Genomic DNA, 16,874 nt, shown 5'->3' on the forward strand with positions numbered 1-16,874 from the left:
TTCTGCATGCAGAACATGTGCTCTGCCGCTGAGCTATGGCCACTCTTCCCCAGATATTAATGCCTATGTCAGGATGGCATGTCATGCTGTAAGTTGCAAGGCTGCCTGTATTGGCCATGTGTCACTGCCATTCCCACAGTACATGTTATATGTTTTACATGCATTAAACATGCTAACCCAGACATTAATATCTGTGTCAGAACTGCCCCAATATTAATGATTATTAAATAAAATTCTGTGGCCTATTTCAGTCAGACTGTTTCTTTAACCAATACAGGATTTTGGGTTTCTTCTATTTTGTTTTCAGTGCTTCGTTATTTTGTGGATTTGTAAGTTGCTTTGAGACTTTGTGAAAAAGTGGATGAATAAATGTAAATAACAACAACCATGGCAGCAGATGGTTTTCTTGGTTTAAAAAAGAGCTTAGAAAAAGCAGCATGTATCGTAAAAGATCTGAGTAGGAAGGGAACAAATGAAGAGAATTGTCTAAGGTGAAGCCTTTCCAGGAGAGAGAATTGCAGCCTCAAGGAAGTGTCAAAGCTCAGTTGCTTTGCATGCCAGTTATATTGCAGGCTGGGCTTTCACGTGGCAGCCAAAATACGTTCATTGTCCTTTCAGCACACTTGCAAGAGGTTTCATGGTGGGGGTTTAAAGCCGTGCAGGTGGAAGGAACGCACCACCTGAAGTAAAGGATTGTCCTCACCCCTCCACGGGAAATGTGTTGCATGATGATCTGGAGGGCTGAAAAAATGTGGTTCGCTGGGCCAGTCGTGTGAGGTTGCATGTGGGTGGTCAGCTTCACATGTTGAGGAGAAGGCATAGCAGAAGTCAAAAGACCGAGACCCAGTAAAACAACATGGCAGTGTATTATGTCAAATACCATCAAATACCTGTATGTGCAGGCATGGAGCTCTGGATCAGGAGAATTTAGGCGTATCCCATTATAAACCTTCACACTGAACACCAAGCAAACTACAGATTGCACATGAAAAGTATTTTGCATGTAATATTACAGTTCTACAGTAATATTTGTCAGCGTCCTGCTGATTCTTTGAACTGTGACTATTTCAGATTATTATTTCAAATGAAATGTAAGTGACCATTTTTTTTGTCATAAAAAGAAGAAATGTGCCATCACCACCACCATAAAAAAGGAATGACAAAGTTGGAAGGATCATCTAGTCTCAACCCCCTGCAATGCAGAAATATGCAGCTGTCCCATGTGGAGATTGAACCTGCAACCTTGGCATTATCAGCACCATGCTCTAACCAACTGAGCTATCTCCCACAGTATTACCATAAATCAAGTAGAAATCCAATACGTCTCGAAGTCTGTTACCAGGTAACCTGTGTGCCTGCTTAGTCTATTCCCCAGGTGTGAATGGCTGGTGGGCAACTTCAAGGCCTCCACTCTCCCTTCTTCTGACAATCCTTAAGCCAGATATGAGCCAGTCAAAAAGAGGATTGTCCTCTGCAAATTAGGATACATGGCTACCATACAAATGTGTTATGGCAAAAACAAATGTGAAAGTCACTGAGAAAGTACATGTTAGATTTTATGTTTTCTAAATGGACTTTGGCTACTCACTCGATTTACTGTACGATCCTATGAGAACATGTACACATCTGGCCTCACTTCAGGTAAAGGTGTCTAGGATTATAGCCTAAGGCAGCAGTTCTAATGCACACACTCTACCCTTAGGACTCTACAGATCCACCACAGCATCCACAGCCCAGTTGCTCACAGCATCAGCTGCGAGAAGTGGGAAATTTTAATGTCTTCAGCTCAGCTAAGTTGGGGAAAGGAGAAGAATTTGGAAGTCATGTATGGCCTTCAAAGTGCAATCAACTAATTAATGCAAGCAATTGATCGCATAAACGTCATTATTTCATTTCAGAGTTCTGTGTTTAGTGTGCAAGAAATGGAAATAAATGTTAAATGTCCTGCCTTACGAAAAGGAATTGTCTTCCACTTGTTAAGGAGAAGACCCTGAAGTGCATTTAACACACAAACACTTGCACATATATAGAACTCTTTTTGGGATTATGACAATCATAAATGCACTGAAAATAAATTGCCACAGACAACACCATCTGGTTGGAGCTGGACAACTCCATCCGATCTCATTTCCAGCAGGAGAACTTTTATTTGATGGTGGTGCGATAATAATTTGGATAGACATTTCCAATTCAGGAAAGGCCCTTCATATTATAAAACGACATTGACCTATAATAAAGTCAGGCAGTGGATGCCAAAGAAAGCAACAGTAATTACACCCATACGGCTGCTTTAAGTGTGATCTGCAGATCTGTCTTGTAAGTACAGTTTGTTTAAAATATAGGCAACTCTTTGCAGCCAGGGCTAGAGGAGTGAACAGCTTCATCTGGTCAGGTAGGGTGCTGGGCCCTATTGCAAAGCTCTAATTAATTCCTGTTGAAATCAATGAGAGGAAGAGCATATCAAAGCCACTGGGCAAGAAGGTAAATGTGTCTTTTTGTTCAACATGCAGATTTTTAACAAATGCAAATAGTATCAGTCCATGCACAGTCCTCACCCCACATATCAGCTGATTCTATTTGCATTTTAAAACACCTGGAAGTGACATGTAAAGAACATTTAATGCCATGTCTAGCCCATGTTTCACCCTTAACCCTCTCCACTGAAAAGTCTCACTGGAAAGCTCCCCATTGAAATGAATTACAGTCCTATGATTTAAGTAGCAGATTTGTCAACAGGATCAGTGGCAGAGGAGGCCTCAGATCAGTGGCACTGACTCGGATGCACTGCGCATGCCTGGAATTTCTGGGCATGCGCAGTGCATCCCGCCCGGTGCTGCTGCTCCCGCGGCAACTGGGGGAGCTGCCGGGCGAGTGGCGGCTTGTGGGGCTGCCCCGGCCATCCGTGGAGCAGCACGGACGGGGTGCTGGGCGGCGGGGAGTGGCGGGAGGGGCCAGGGAGTGTCACCCCCTCCCCTGGAACCTGGGGTGCAGCGCCCCCTACGCCACTGAACAGGACGCTGAGTATAATCTAAAATTATCAGCCTGAGCTTTCTTTTCTCTGTTGAGCTGGTTTCACAACAGCTCCTCAGTTTTTGATATTTTAAATTGCTGCGGACCTGCGGTATTTTTGTGGCGGGCACTTCTGAGAGCTGAAGTTCTAGAATAAAAGAAATACATAACAACATTTTCCCCAAAAGTAAAACAATATATATAGCAAAGTGCCTGTAAAATGGAGAAAAAGAAGGAAGCAGAGGAAATGAGGTCACAGGGAGGGTGGGCTTAGATTCCCCACGAATCTGTCAAGTAAGGATTAATATATCCAAACAAATGAGTTTTTAAAAGCATTTAGAAATCGTTATGCCATCGGAGGATTAGTAACTCTCGGGGAACGCAGTTCTGTACAGCACCACCTTACTCAAATTGTCAGGTTTTCTAAAACACTCATTTGCTTTTCTGTAATAAGCTTAGGAAAGCTTTATCAAGGCTAGCTGGAGAGAGTGGCTGTGATTTCCTTAAGTACCTGGCGGTGCTCAGCACTATATAAAATAATACTTTGGGGAGAAGTGAATAAAAATAATGCAATATGTTGACAATAGTGGCCAATTTAAATAACACTGTTATTTTTCATTATAATATGACTAGGGTCAATGTGGGTAGTTTGCATAGCAAAGTGAAACTGGTCCAAAAAACTCGGCGGAGTTTATGTAATACTGTAAATGTTTTATGATGATAATGCTAGTGCTCTGTTTTTCTTTTCGATGAAAAATAAAAAGAGGTTTGCAAAAAAGAAAAGAAAAAGAAAAAGAAAAAATTATTATTATTATTATTATTATTATTATTATTATTATACTTTAAATTAGCATGGGGACTTGCTTTCATAAAAAGCAAGGTCCTTGTTACCTAAATCAAAACCAGCATTTTAAGTTTTAGGCCTTACAGCTGATCTAGGAAAGGAACCAATCTTGTACCTCTAACAACAAAAGCACTATTTGCTTAACTTTTTTTTTTAATACTGTCATAAAATGGATTGTCCTGGGATGCAGTAACAGCATCTCCCAAGTGGGTGTCTTTGAGTAGGGTGGAAGCTCTAATTCAATTGAAGTAGGTGATTGGTGCTGTGATTTTCATGCAGGGAGACCTAGAAACTCCAGTTCATACACTGCATCTGGCAGGAAATGACCACCATAGATATATTTCCACCAGTTCTTCTTGGGCATCACCAATAGGGCTGCAAATATATGAACCAGCCTTGTCCCTGCTAAATTCAGCAGTATGTCAGCTGGCCCAAGGGCAGTTGAAACTTGAACTAGCTGCAGAACATTTAGTTCAAGTTTCAATTGCTCTTTTCAATACCATGAAGCAATATCACATTTCTTAAAATAAAATAAATCTTACCTTGATTGCATGTTTTCCCAGTGTATCCTGGATGACACTTGCACTTGTTTGGTCCAACGCATTCACCATGTTTACATCCAGGCTGACATACAGCTGTGAAGACACGTAAGCAGACTTATCACTCTTCTTGTTGAACTGAGGTGCACAAACATTATTTGATTATAATGCCTTTGACGCAGTGGTCTTATTCACATGAAATGCTATGCCAGACCATGGTTTAGTGAGACTTACTGAGCAAATACCATGGCTGGTTTGCTCCTCCTCTGGGCCTGTTGCTGCCATGCTACCCTGAGCTAAGGAATGGTATGAACCTGGGCTTGTGGTTTGTGTCACTCTCAACAATCCATGAGCTTGTGCTTGGTCTACAGGTTGTGGTTTGTTTGGGGGATGTGCCATGAGCCCAAGTTTGCACATAATGCTATGCCAAACCAGGGCATAGCTCCAGGTACTTGGTGAGCAGCAGCACAGGGAGATGATGGAAGCAGTTGTGATCTGTACTCCAGGGCCTCGTAGATTTCCTCACCCTTGCAAAACCATAGTTTAGGGCCAGTGAGGAGTAAAGGAGAGAGTTGGAGCACAGAAATGATGGGAAGAAGCAGTGCTTAATCCTTCTCTGTTCACCATTTTTCTGCTACAACTCTCCCCAATATGCTTTCATTAAAATACACACAAACAAGGGGGGAAATGGTTAGCCTCACTTTTAAGCAATTTAATTTAAAATTCAAAATATAACATGTGGGTTGCTGAAGGAATGTATTGTATGTCCACTACAACTTCCAATGACACTATGAAGAACCAGTAAAAAGGGATATAGCAAAACAATAGGCCTATGCATGTCTACAACTAAGCTGCATCGAGTGCATTGGGATTTATGCCCAGATGTGGCTGGGGCAACACAGCCAGGTGGGCGGGGTATGAATAATAAAATTATTATCATTATCATTATCAGATGTGTATAGGCTTGCAGGCTAAGTGAAGTGTGTATAGAGTTACAGCCTAAGAGCCCATACATTCATACCATAATAAGATGATAGTTATTTATTAAAAGGAAATTTTAAAATATATCCTACAGATGCATGCATTGTGTATGTTTTATCCATATTTCGGAATGTCATGCTTGAACTTTTCGTGCTATTAAAACTTAACCAGACGTATCTGGACATACGCCAGGTTCCTCTTCCATACATACATTGCCTCATGTTCCAGTGTTGGTTCATAATTTGTAGGCAAGGAAGAAGCTTTCAGTTAAATGAAGAGTAGCTCTTAAAAGCTTCTCTAGACAGGCACTGCAAATGCATTTTCTTGTCAAAAATATCTCCATGTATCTAGTATGGATGACACTGAAAACATGGAACTCGATAGGTTGGCAGTGACATTTCCTGAATTTTCTATGAAAAGTTAGTGCATAAAGTATCACATTTCTAGAGTACAGGATTGGTGGGGAAGCAACCTAAGGCAATGATTAAACTGCCCTTTCTGATTAATGGACATATAACTATCCTAGTTGTACTATTAATTTAAGTTTTCTTAATCCAAATATAAAATAATATGTAAGTTTATAAAACACATGCTTCATTCATGAAATGTATTTTACTATAAAGCCATTGTAATGGTTTGATGTGCACACTTACAACCTTTTAATGTTGTTTCACAAAACTTTATTGCGGGCAGCTGGCCTTTAATCTTTAAGCCGCTCTCTCTCTCTCTCTCTCTCTCCCTCGCTTTCTCTCCCTCTCTTTCTCTCTCATATTGGAATCAGTTACAGGTGGGTGGCCGTGTAGGTCTGCCATAGTCAAAACAAAATCGAAAATTCTTTCTAGTAGCACCTTAGAGACCAACTGAGTTTGTTCCTGGTATGAGCTTTCGTGTGCATGCACACTTCTTCAGATACCTGAAGAAGTGTGCATGCACACGAAAGCTCATACCAGGAACAAACTCAGTTGGTCTCTAAGGTGCTACTAGAAAGAATTTTCGATTTTGTTTTCATATTGGAATGACAGTGTCAAATGTTGGACATATGCTTCCATATGCAATGGGGAGAAGCACTGGAGAACTAAACTTGCGGCCATCTTAAATGAAACAGGTATTGGAGTTCCAATCATCCACCATATTGTGACATTATTATTCAGATTGTGTATGAGAAAACAGTGCAAACAACAGGCTGCTATCGTTTTTGAAAATGGCTTTCATACTGCACATACAGTTGCTTTACCAAAAAATAAAAATCAAGTCCTAGGTACCTAACAGCTAAGCTACTTACATTTTATGTAGCAGTAAATCAATATTGCACATCAAGATAATATATGACAAACATTCCTTTGTATGGTACATAATGTTGGAACACGTCCAGGAGAGTTCAGTGCAAATTACTCATACACCGAAGTCTGAAGCAGTATTTCCCAAATCTTATGCTGCAACAGAGGCTGAAATTGGCTTCAAAAAATTAAGCTAGCTTGTTGGATGAGTTCACCATTTTTTGCCCACGAGAGCTGGGGGGGTCTGGGGCAGATTTGATCCTCATTCTCTGCCAATATTTGGTCAAATGGCATCAGTCCAGGAGCCCTTGTTGTGCCTTGCATTAAAACTGACAGGTGCGAGGAAATCTCACATTGAGGTTAGACCTCTTTAATAAATTAACTTGTAAATATATTACAAAACATATTAAAAGCATCAATAAAGGGATAAATTAAATGCTAATCATTTAAATATCAAGTCTGTTATATATATATATATATATATATATATAGAGAGAGAGAGAGAGAGAGAGAGAGAGAGACAGACAGACAGACAGACAGACAGACATGGCTTCCTCAAGCTTGGCTCTCCAGATGTTTTGAGACTACAATTCCCACCATCCCTGACCACTGGTCCTGCTAGGGATCATGGGAGTTGTAGGCCAAAAACATCTGGAGGGCCGAGTTTGAGGAAGCCTGATATATATATAGTCTACATTAGTCATTAAATACATTCATGAAGTGCTTCTATCACCCTAAAATAATAAGCAAAGTAATTACATGCATATTTCCTCTTGGGTTGTTATATCATTCTAGCGCTCCGTGCATGACTTTAGAGATCACGCCTCCAAAACACCATCTTGCCAAAATTATTTCGAGAAATATGTTCAGCTAACCTTTGGGCTGGCACCTTATCCTGGCTATTCTCTGCCTTAAGATGTAGAAAGCTGCAAAACAAATGTCCATAAAAAGCAATTCCAGCTTTTTTTTTTTTTTTGTTTCCCTGCAAGGAGGATGGACTTGGCTTGGATTTTATGAACTTGCTACATTCCCGGTGACTTACACACATTCAACATTCAGAGCTTTTTTTTCTGAAAAAAAATAAAATAAACTGGGACACGTTTAAAAATAGAAATGTCTTATGTCACTATCTTGTTATGAGACGTTTGCAAACAGATGTCGCAATGCACTCTCTATGAAAGTTACAAAAAGGAATGATGTTGTGCTATTCTTATTTCACCCACGAAAGAATTCCAAGCAAACAGTGAATAGGACAGCATTTCCCTCCACTTCCAGCAGCAAAGGTATGCACCATTCCGCAGTCCAAATGTAAAGCACTTTACAGAATAGTGTTGGGTTGTGGATTTTTTTGCCTTTAAAGAGACAGTATCCCTTCATATCCAACTATAATAACAGATTTCCCCCTAATTGTCTTCAGGGTGCTAACTCTGGTTAAACCAACACCACATGCAACTTGAGTAGATTTTTAACAGTTGGGGACCAATAAAGGAACCAGCCGTCTTTTCATTTTGGTTTTCATTAAAGCTAAATACTGTAAAGCTTTTGTTCTGCAAACCCTTTCTACTTCTATAACGACAGATCACGTGAAAGGCAGATAGCCATACTGTAGAATCAAATGGAAATTAGATGAAATGCGTTTGGCTTCAAATACTCTGCCATGCCTCAACAGCTGATTGTAGTATCGGATTATTTAAAAACATGCAAAATATCAAGTCCAGATTTTGTTTTATTGCATTAACAAGATGGGATTGCAACACATCTGGAGTCTAAGAGTTTGACTCCAGTCAAAGTGTGAGTTTAAACTCCAGCGTGAGTTTAAATTCAGGTCAAGAGGAAGTTCTGGCTCAAAGCCAGACCCTGATGCAGCTAGGGGTCAAGTGTTCTCTTCTACCCTTTCAGGGAGTGTGGCCAGCAAAGATTATCCTGCTCTGCATTGCAACATGCACCATATTGTGTGAACCGTCTGTCCAACACTGATGGAACAGTTTGCCAACAAAATACAGCAGCAAGTGGTTTGGAGGGAAAGTTTAAAAGAGGCACGCCTGCATGGCCTTTGGCCCCCTAAAATATCTGCTACTGAAGGCCAATTTTGCTGCTGGGCTCATGTCTCCCTGTGTTGGTGCTGAAGCAGCAGGATTGGGTAGATATGAGAGGAAAAGATAAGTCTCTTTAAGACCTAAACTCAGCACAGTACAAAATAATACAGCCAAATTTCACATACCGTATTTTTCCGTGTATAAGACTAGGGGTTTTTTTTACCAAAAAAAAAAAAAGGTTTAAAATTGGGGCTTGTCTTATACACAGGTAGTGCTGAGGGGAGTGCTGAGGGTTTTTTTCTTAATTTGGAGTCCCCAAAAATTGGGGGCGTCTTATACATGGGGGCATCTTATACACGGAAAAATATAGCATATACCTTTTGTCACGAATTTTGTTGAAAAGCAAATGGTGCCAGTTACTTGTGCTTGGGGAAAATGGGTCTCAGTGTGCATGGGAAAGGATACTGTTTCCTTAATATACAATTCATTCCTCTGCAGTGTTTTACTTAAAATACATTTTGCTGTTTTAAAGCAACACGCTGGGAGGTGGGGGGTGGGAGCGGAACAGAATAGCAGAACCTCATTTTTTGGCATAAACACAACAATGCAGTTCTGTACTATACGTACAGCATAGTTAAAGATTCACGAATTGTATAAAGAGTTAAACTAAAGAGTCCCAAATTAAACAGCTCTTTCTTTTAGTGAGAAAGTTCTATTCCTGGTCATCTTCAAGACCACCATTTAATTCCTACTTAAGAGTTCAGATTAGGGCATATTTAGTTATTATACAGAATTGCATTCATGTTCAAGCACACAACCCCCCCCCCCAAGCAACTAATGGCTTCCCCACCCACACCCACCCCGATATCTGTAACTCATGAAGGAATTTCCTGTGGGTAACACCCAAAAACAATCCCCACAATTAAGCATAAACATGCATGGAAAGGAATATAAATAATTTGAGATGGCAGAATCTAGCATGTATTTTTATCCCCAAAGCATAAAGGAGGAACAGCAGTTTCTAGAGTGTTGTTTGTTTGCAGCTGTAGCAAGAAGGCAGAAGCATGCAGAGCTCTTGGTTATAGCAGCATCTCCAGCACCCTCCATAATTGCTTTCGCAAGCTCTGAACTTTCTTACATGCATTTTACTGAAAGTAGAATATCCTGTACAGATTAAGAGTCACGCTCTTAATCTCAGGGAGGTGGGTTTGAGCCCCACACCGGGCTAAAGATTATTGTTAGTGGGTTCGACTAGAAATATCTCGTGGTCCTTTCAACTCTACAATTCTATGATTCATCAAGTGTTTTGTAGAAGAAGGCTAAGCAATGCAGCCAGTTATTACACATTATATTTTCTTTATCAAGGATATTTTACTGGTGATGAATTGTATCCAGTGTCATGTTTAGTCACTTAGCAGTATGCATGCTCTGCTGGTGAAATGTTTGGCACCAGCAAAATGTTGCTACATAAGAAGATTGCTGAGAACTTTGTTGCACAACAGACTGTGCCACCTGTTGCACAACAAGTTTCCACTAGTGCAACTGTTGCACTGGATTTATCTGTTGCGCAACATTAAAGCTCACCCATCCACTAGCACAAGAGCCTATTTGCTTGCAGACAGAGGCTATTGGATGCAGCCCTTTGTCTTATTCTTTAACCATTAGCTCTGTTTGTGTTAAAAGCTACATTCCGGTCCCTCAGGAGCTTTATCAGATGTTGCTCAGTGTCATTAGTAGTAGAAAAGTGTCCCTGAAAGACAGCTTGCTCAATGCTGCTGAGCTTTCCCTGCAACGCAAAGCCTCAGGGTCATGTTAGGTCCTCTCTAAGATCAGTGATGCAGTGGGCAGGCAGAGGAGAAGTACCAGAGTTTTTCCTCAGAGCTGAAGCAATGGTGCCCTCGTATAAATGGGTGTGGGCAGTGGCGGAGCTTCATTCTCCAGCACTGGGGGCGGGGAGCAGGCAGGGCAGGGCTGGCACGCGGAGGAAGGTGGGCGGAGGAAGGTGGGGGGCGTGGTGTGCCGCCCAAAGGGGCGGGAACACGTATACTGAGGGCATGGCGTGCTGGCCAAAGGGGCATGGTGCACGTTCTGGGGGCGTGGCGCACAGCCTGCCGGGGCGGGTGCCCAGTGCAGGGGGGAGCCTCAATGGAACCCCCCGGGATTGTGCCAATGGGGCCAGTGCGCTCCTATCGCCCCCACCTTCCTCCGCCCCTGGGTGTGGGGCACTCCACATTTTCTAATAATGACAACCCTGCGAGGTAAGCTAGGCTCAGATAGTGACTGGCCCAAGGCCTGATCAGGGATGTGAACCCAGGCTTCACCAGGCTTCACCAGACCAAGTTCAACAGGAAACCACTGTACCACTCTTCTTCAGATTCCTATCCTATGATTGTCAGCTCATCCCAATAAATGAGGTATTTGTGCTATGCTGTGTGTGTGTGTGTGTGTGTGTGTGTGCACTTGTATGTGTGTTGGGCTCAACACTGTTGGGCTCTCCTTGGGGGCGTAACAATGGACTCTCCTTAGGAGATAATACTCAAAGTTTGAGAAACACTGAACTAGGCATAAGCAAGATTCTTCCAGAGATACTTGCAGTCTATCATTAAGGGGTGACAATTATCTCCCCTGATCATACTCTAAAAGCATGACATTTACCTGTGTAAGGGCATCTTGTAATCCTGAAATGTCCAGAACAAAAGCCAGTCAAATTCAAAAACTTGAGATAACATTCTTTAAAAATCTGTGAACTATCCTGCTTGCCATTCTTACATTTTTAGAAAGAAGTCCATTATTGCTCTGAAGGTGTAGCAACTTTAAAGGCCACATGTGCAACATAGCTTGATTTGTTAAAGTTGCTGTGCAAACAACAAGCAACAATCAGGCATGCAGGCCAGCCCAGAATAGGTTCCTCTTACCAAAATAACAACCAAGGCATATGCTGGCATTTTAAAACTCTGTTACAAAGAACCCTGAGGCTCCATGTAAGCTTCTCACGGGTTTCTAAATGAGAAGATCAATAATGATAGGCAAGTTTCTCTGAAAGACAGCTTGAATGTCCACATATTGGTCCATATATTTAGGATTGTACTAGCATGCTCTGCTCTCTCATTTCTCATAGTGTTATTGTATAGCTCAGCAGGCCTGGCAAAATTCTGTGCGAGCTGACAAGACCCTAAGTTAGTGATGACCATTAACTTCAATTAGGTCTACCCTGAGAAATATTTGTTGAATACAATCCAAAAGATAAAAAATAAGTTAAAAAAAATACAATTTAAAACCATACAGCAGCTAGCATATCACTTTACAATTTGCTGCAACAGGCAAAAAAAAAAAAAAAAACCTTAAGACCTTCAGCAATATTCAAGTGGTCCAGGTGCAAAAATTTGGGAATCACTTTATTTGCTGTTGAGTGGTACACAAATTCTGTTTAACAAATAAATAATATAAAATAAAAATATGTGTATTTTAAAAGCAAAACACTACAAGTAGATTGAGCAGAACTGTCACTCCCATTCAGGGGGGGAGGGGGAAAGACACTCAGAAATGATGTAACCCATATGCTTCATATTCAGCTATCTTTGCAAGTAGCCTTTCGTTCACCCAGCTCCTTAACTGCCTGGCATGCTAAGACCTTAATGTAATCGTACCCAGTATGCAATAGTATCACATAAATACACCATATGTGTCATCTAGTCACTTAACGTATTCCAGGCATTGCTGATTTCTAATTAAGGGGCAGCTTCTCAGCTGATGCAAAGCAACATTACTTTATAGCCTTCATCATGTGGCCAAAGGGAGAGGGACACAGTTTTGCCTTCCTGCATAGGGCTGGGGAACTGGGACCAAATTAAAGGACAAGTGGATTCTGAATATACACTAGAGGTGTGGTCTTCCAGATGTTAAGGCTCCTAGCATGGCTAATGGTCAGGGGTGATGGTGGCTGAAGTCCGGCAACATCTGGAGCAGTGTTTTTCAACCACTGTTCCGCGGCACACTAGTGTGCCGCGAGATGTTGCCTGGTGTGCCATGGGAAAAATTGAAAAGTAATTATAAAATACTTTCTTTGTGTTTATTTGATTCCTATTCAAGAGAATTACTTTTTATATAGTCAATATAGGCACAGAGTTAAATTTTTTTAACATTTTCTAATGGTGGTGTGCCTCGTGACTTTTTTCATGAAACAAGTGTGCCTTTGCCCAAAAAAGGTTGAAAAACACTGATCTGGAGGACCACAGGTTCCCCATTTCTGTCCGATATCTACAATATTCTTGGAAACCTATGTCTTTGATGTTCAACCAAGTCACGTTTGCCTCCAACTGACAACACTATCAACTCTTCTCAAATTTATGTTGAGCCCAGCCTGCCTTTGCTCCATTTCAATGCAGCATCAGCATTTGGTGGAACACTAAGCCTGACCGGAGAGCCAGATGCAGATCATGGTCTCATACACACAGTCATGCACTGTCTCCCTTGCCAAGAGGCCAGGTCTGCACAGGAGATGGGCTTGAGGGTATGCATCCATGGCGTGCAGTGAATTTTTTTGTAGGGGAATAGTTCAGGTCTGAGATGCCAACTTGTGAAGGCAACTGGGGGCGGGCGATGTCATGCATGTGATGTCTTGACATCCTGATGTGAGCGTCATGCCTCTGTCCCTAAACCACAAGGTATACCAAAAAAAAAAAAAGAAGTATCAGGTGTTATAACGATTATAATACAACAAAACCAAAACACCAAACCGTCTTGCAAATATAAAGAACAATTTTACTCAGTTAAGCACACTAAAGTGCAGCGTGCATGTCAAAGCCTGGAGTCAAATAGTCAACTAGTGGCACAACTCTGCCAATAATGTATATGATCATAGTGTCATAGCGCAGTGCAAATAAGCAAAACGTGCTGCAGATAGTTCTCAACTGGACGTGCAAAGTCATATAAGAGGGAACGGTCGCAAGAAAGGATTCATCACATAGCGATATGTAGAGGCAGGAGTCATATGTGGTGGTGGTGGTCACAGACAGGCACCTCCTCATCGTCCCTCGGCGAAAGTGGTACAGTGGATCAGAAGACCTGTATTCCGGATGTTAAGCAGGTTTCGCTACAGCTTCTTCAGTTCATAATACTATATACTCAACACGATACCTGTGCCTGTGAAGAACTTATATTCTTGATGTATCGTGTTGAGTATATAGTATTATGAACTGAAGAAGCTGTAGCAAAACCTGCTTAACATCTGGAATACAGGTCTTCTGATCCACTGTACCACTTTCGTCGAGGGGCGGTGAGGAGGTGCCTGTCTGCGACCACCAAAAACGTATGACCCCCTGCCTCTACATATGGCTATTCTTGCGACCATTCCCTCTTATATGACTTTGTGCGTCCAGTTGAGAACTATCTGCAGCACGTTTTGCTTACTTGCACTGCACTATGACACTATTATCATATACATTATTGGCAGAGTTGTGCCACTAGTTGACTATTTGTTCATAAGTATCTCCAGGCTTTGACATGCACGCTGCACTTTAGTGTGTTTAACTGAGTAAAATTGTTCTTTATATTTGCAAGCCGGTTTGGTGTTTTGGTTTTGTTGTATTATAATCTGTCCCTAAACCAATCAGAGCCTTCCCGGATTTTAGGAAGGAGGCACCAGGGGAACATTTAGGCGACTAGCCTAGTCACCCTAGTCCACTGACCACACCCAGTGGTATGCATCCAGGTTGGGTCAGAGAGACAGAGTGGAGATTTTGCTACTAACCACCTTGCCCCCCCCCCAGCAGTCTCTCTATCCAAGCTGGCAGAGGTAGCCTTGAGTGTGATGCCAGAAACCCACCAGATGCTTGTCTTGGGAGATTTCAGCATCCATGTGGAGGCTACTTTGTCTGCCCCAGCTCAAGACTTAATGGCTGCCATAACAACCATGGGGCTGTCTCAATACCAGCACTGACCCAACTCATGACACATACATATTCTCAACCTGGTTTTCATGCCTGGGCAGTGGGTTAATGTTTCGGTTCGAGGAGTAGATATTGAAATGATCTCATTATCAAGGACCAACCATTTCCTGGATTCCATCTTGCCCCTAGAAGCCCAAATGACTTTGGTGGCATGGGATGTCTATTTCCAGCTACACTTGCTAGCTACAGCCTAGACAGGGATATCCTGGCCGCTGTGACCCACATTCTAGTGGATTCCCATTTAAACTACTGCAGGGTGTTCTATTTTGGCTGGCTTTGAACACAAGCCTGGTCTTATTTATGTGCATATTGGGATGGAAGGGAAAATCCTATTTTCTGTTCAACAACCAAAACTCTTCTTTGCAGTATATAGAAGTGGAGAAGAGTTGGCATGGCTACAGGAAAAACCTTGAGGCACATACCACTCTTCATCTGTATAGGAGCAAGGCCAAATTCTATTCCTTCAAAAATATGAGTGGGAGCTTTGCATTTCAATAGAGTGGGAAAGGGCTGGCCATTTGCAGACCTGCATTTCTGGACACGTTTCAAAGATTTTCTTCTCTAAACATGCCAAAAGTTCTTACTTAGGTCAAATATGTCAATGCCGCACCGGCTTAGTTCCTCAGTGCAGGCCCATGCTACCAGAACATTCTCCTGTGAAGCTCCCATCAATTTCAATCTTCCTTGCACAGGAGGTGGCCTGGTGGATCATGCCCTGGTTTTAGATCACCTGTCCTCAAAGTAAACAGCAGAGGGGAAAGTCTTATCTGAGCATCTATAGAAAAGAATTTGCTTTCATTTGGCTTAATGTCCTTCTATGAGCTACACTTCTCTTTCTTGCCTGGATGGAGGACCAGGTGTTAAAACTCAGTGTGTTTTGCAAGTTTGGCATATACAATCAGAAGCACCACTGAGTTCAAGGGAGGTTACTTATCAAATCATAGAATTATAGTGTTGGAAAGGGCCACCACCCACCGGCTCACTCCAATAGTTAAAAGAGAAGTTGCCTCAACACTGTTCCCAATTGCCTTATAATTCACAGAAGTGATTATTGCATAGCAAAAATCTAGTACACCTGCAACATTTGCCCAAGATGGGGGGAAATACATGACCAAAAAAAGACAAGTTAATCCACATAGTTTTATACGACTGGGTTCAGTGAAGTTCTCTATTACAGAAAAGAAAACCTGTGTTCGGGATAATTAACCAGATGCTCATAAATGGAGACATATAATTATTTGTGTCTGCCTTTTTTCGGTACACTGTAGCTGACTTAATCTGCTCAGTAAAATTTAATAATGTAACAATTTTGGAACTTAGCACACAGTTTGCTGTTGAGGCAAGCATCAGCTTTGTTGGAAGCTGTAAGAGCAAGAATAGATTCCTATATATCTCACTGAAGCAGCCAAAACAGAATCCAAAACCAGAAGTGAGCCGTAAATCACTGTTGCATGCATACACCCAAACCCTTACAAACAAATAAGTAAAGGTAAGAGCATCCATCTAGTTGCTTTTGTAAGAGGATTTAAAAAGAACTGTTACCTTCATCTTCAACTATGTACAGAAATTAAATACAGCTATAAACTGCATTATAAATCCTCATAAAAGACCAGGCACCTCAACAAAAGATTTAGCTGGTGTAGCACTCAACTGACTTTTTTATATTCCCCTCTCTTAATATTAACTGAAGTCTGGAAAACAGAATTTGCCACACCCAGGACCTTCTCTTCACTTGTTTCTGGGGAAGCTAGTTGCTGGAAAACTAGATGCTATAGAACCTGGACCTTAATGTAAGGGGTTGATAAGACTAAACACTAAATGGATTTGTTGCAATTAAGTTTCAGTTACTTCATTCCAGTTACTTGCATCCGAAGACTCTCTAGAGCTACACAAAATGAGTTTATTTGAGTTTCTTTTTAAATGCACTGTCGATTCTTATTTTCAAATCAAGATATAATTTCCCCAAGTTCAGTAATTTGGTTTGTGTCTTTAGAATTCTCTTCTGGCTGACACCTACACTGAAACCAGGCTTCCATGTTTGCTGCAAGGCTAATCAGCTAGAAGAAGATGCTAAACAGCTGTAGCCAAAGTAATGCCTTCTAGCTAGCCAATGGTTAGGCATTATGGGAGTTGTAGCCCACCAAAGATATTTGCTACTCCTGGGATAAGGATATGTCTGCATCTATTGCAGTTTTGTTCTAATTTCTCCTTTTATTGCTCCTCACTTGTTCAGAAAAGAG

General features: G+C 41.5%; 1 protein-coding gene across 5 annotated transcripts in view; it reads right to left on the bottom strand.

Annotated features, from left to right (window-relative positions):
• NPNT (nephronectin) overlaps window positions 1-16,874 on the bottom strand; it is a 73,797-nt gene that overhangs the window by 41,969 nt on the left and 14,954 nt on the right. For 3 of the 5 annotated variants that reach the window (XM_033160326.1, XM_033160330.1, XM_033160329.1), the window contains one exon: window positions 4,396-4,488. In XM_033160326.1, the coding sequence (XP_033016217.1) occupies window positions 4,396-4,488 (93 nt within the window). Of the gene's footprint in view, window positions 1-4,395; window positions 4,489-7,525; window positions 7,577-16,874 lie in introns of all 5 variants that reach the window. The other 2 variants (XM_033160325.1, XM_033160328.1) reach the window with 1 other exon arrangement.

Source organism: Lacerta agilis, chromosome 9 (genome assembly GCF_009819535.1).
Source record: "Lacerta agilis isolate rLacAgi1 chromosome 9, rLacAgi1.pri, whole genome shotgun sequence".
In the NCBI taxonomy this organism is placed as follows: Eukaryota; Metazoa; Chordata; class Lepidosauria; order Squamata; family Lacertidae; genus Lacerta; species Lacerta agilis.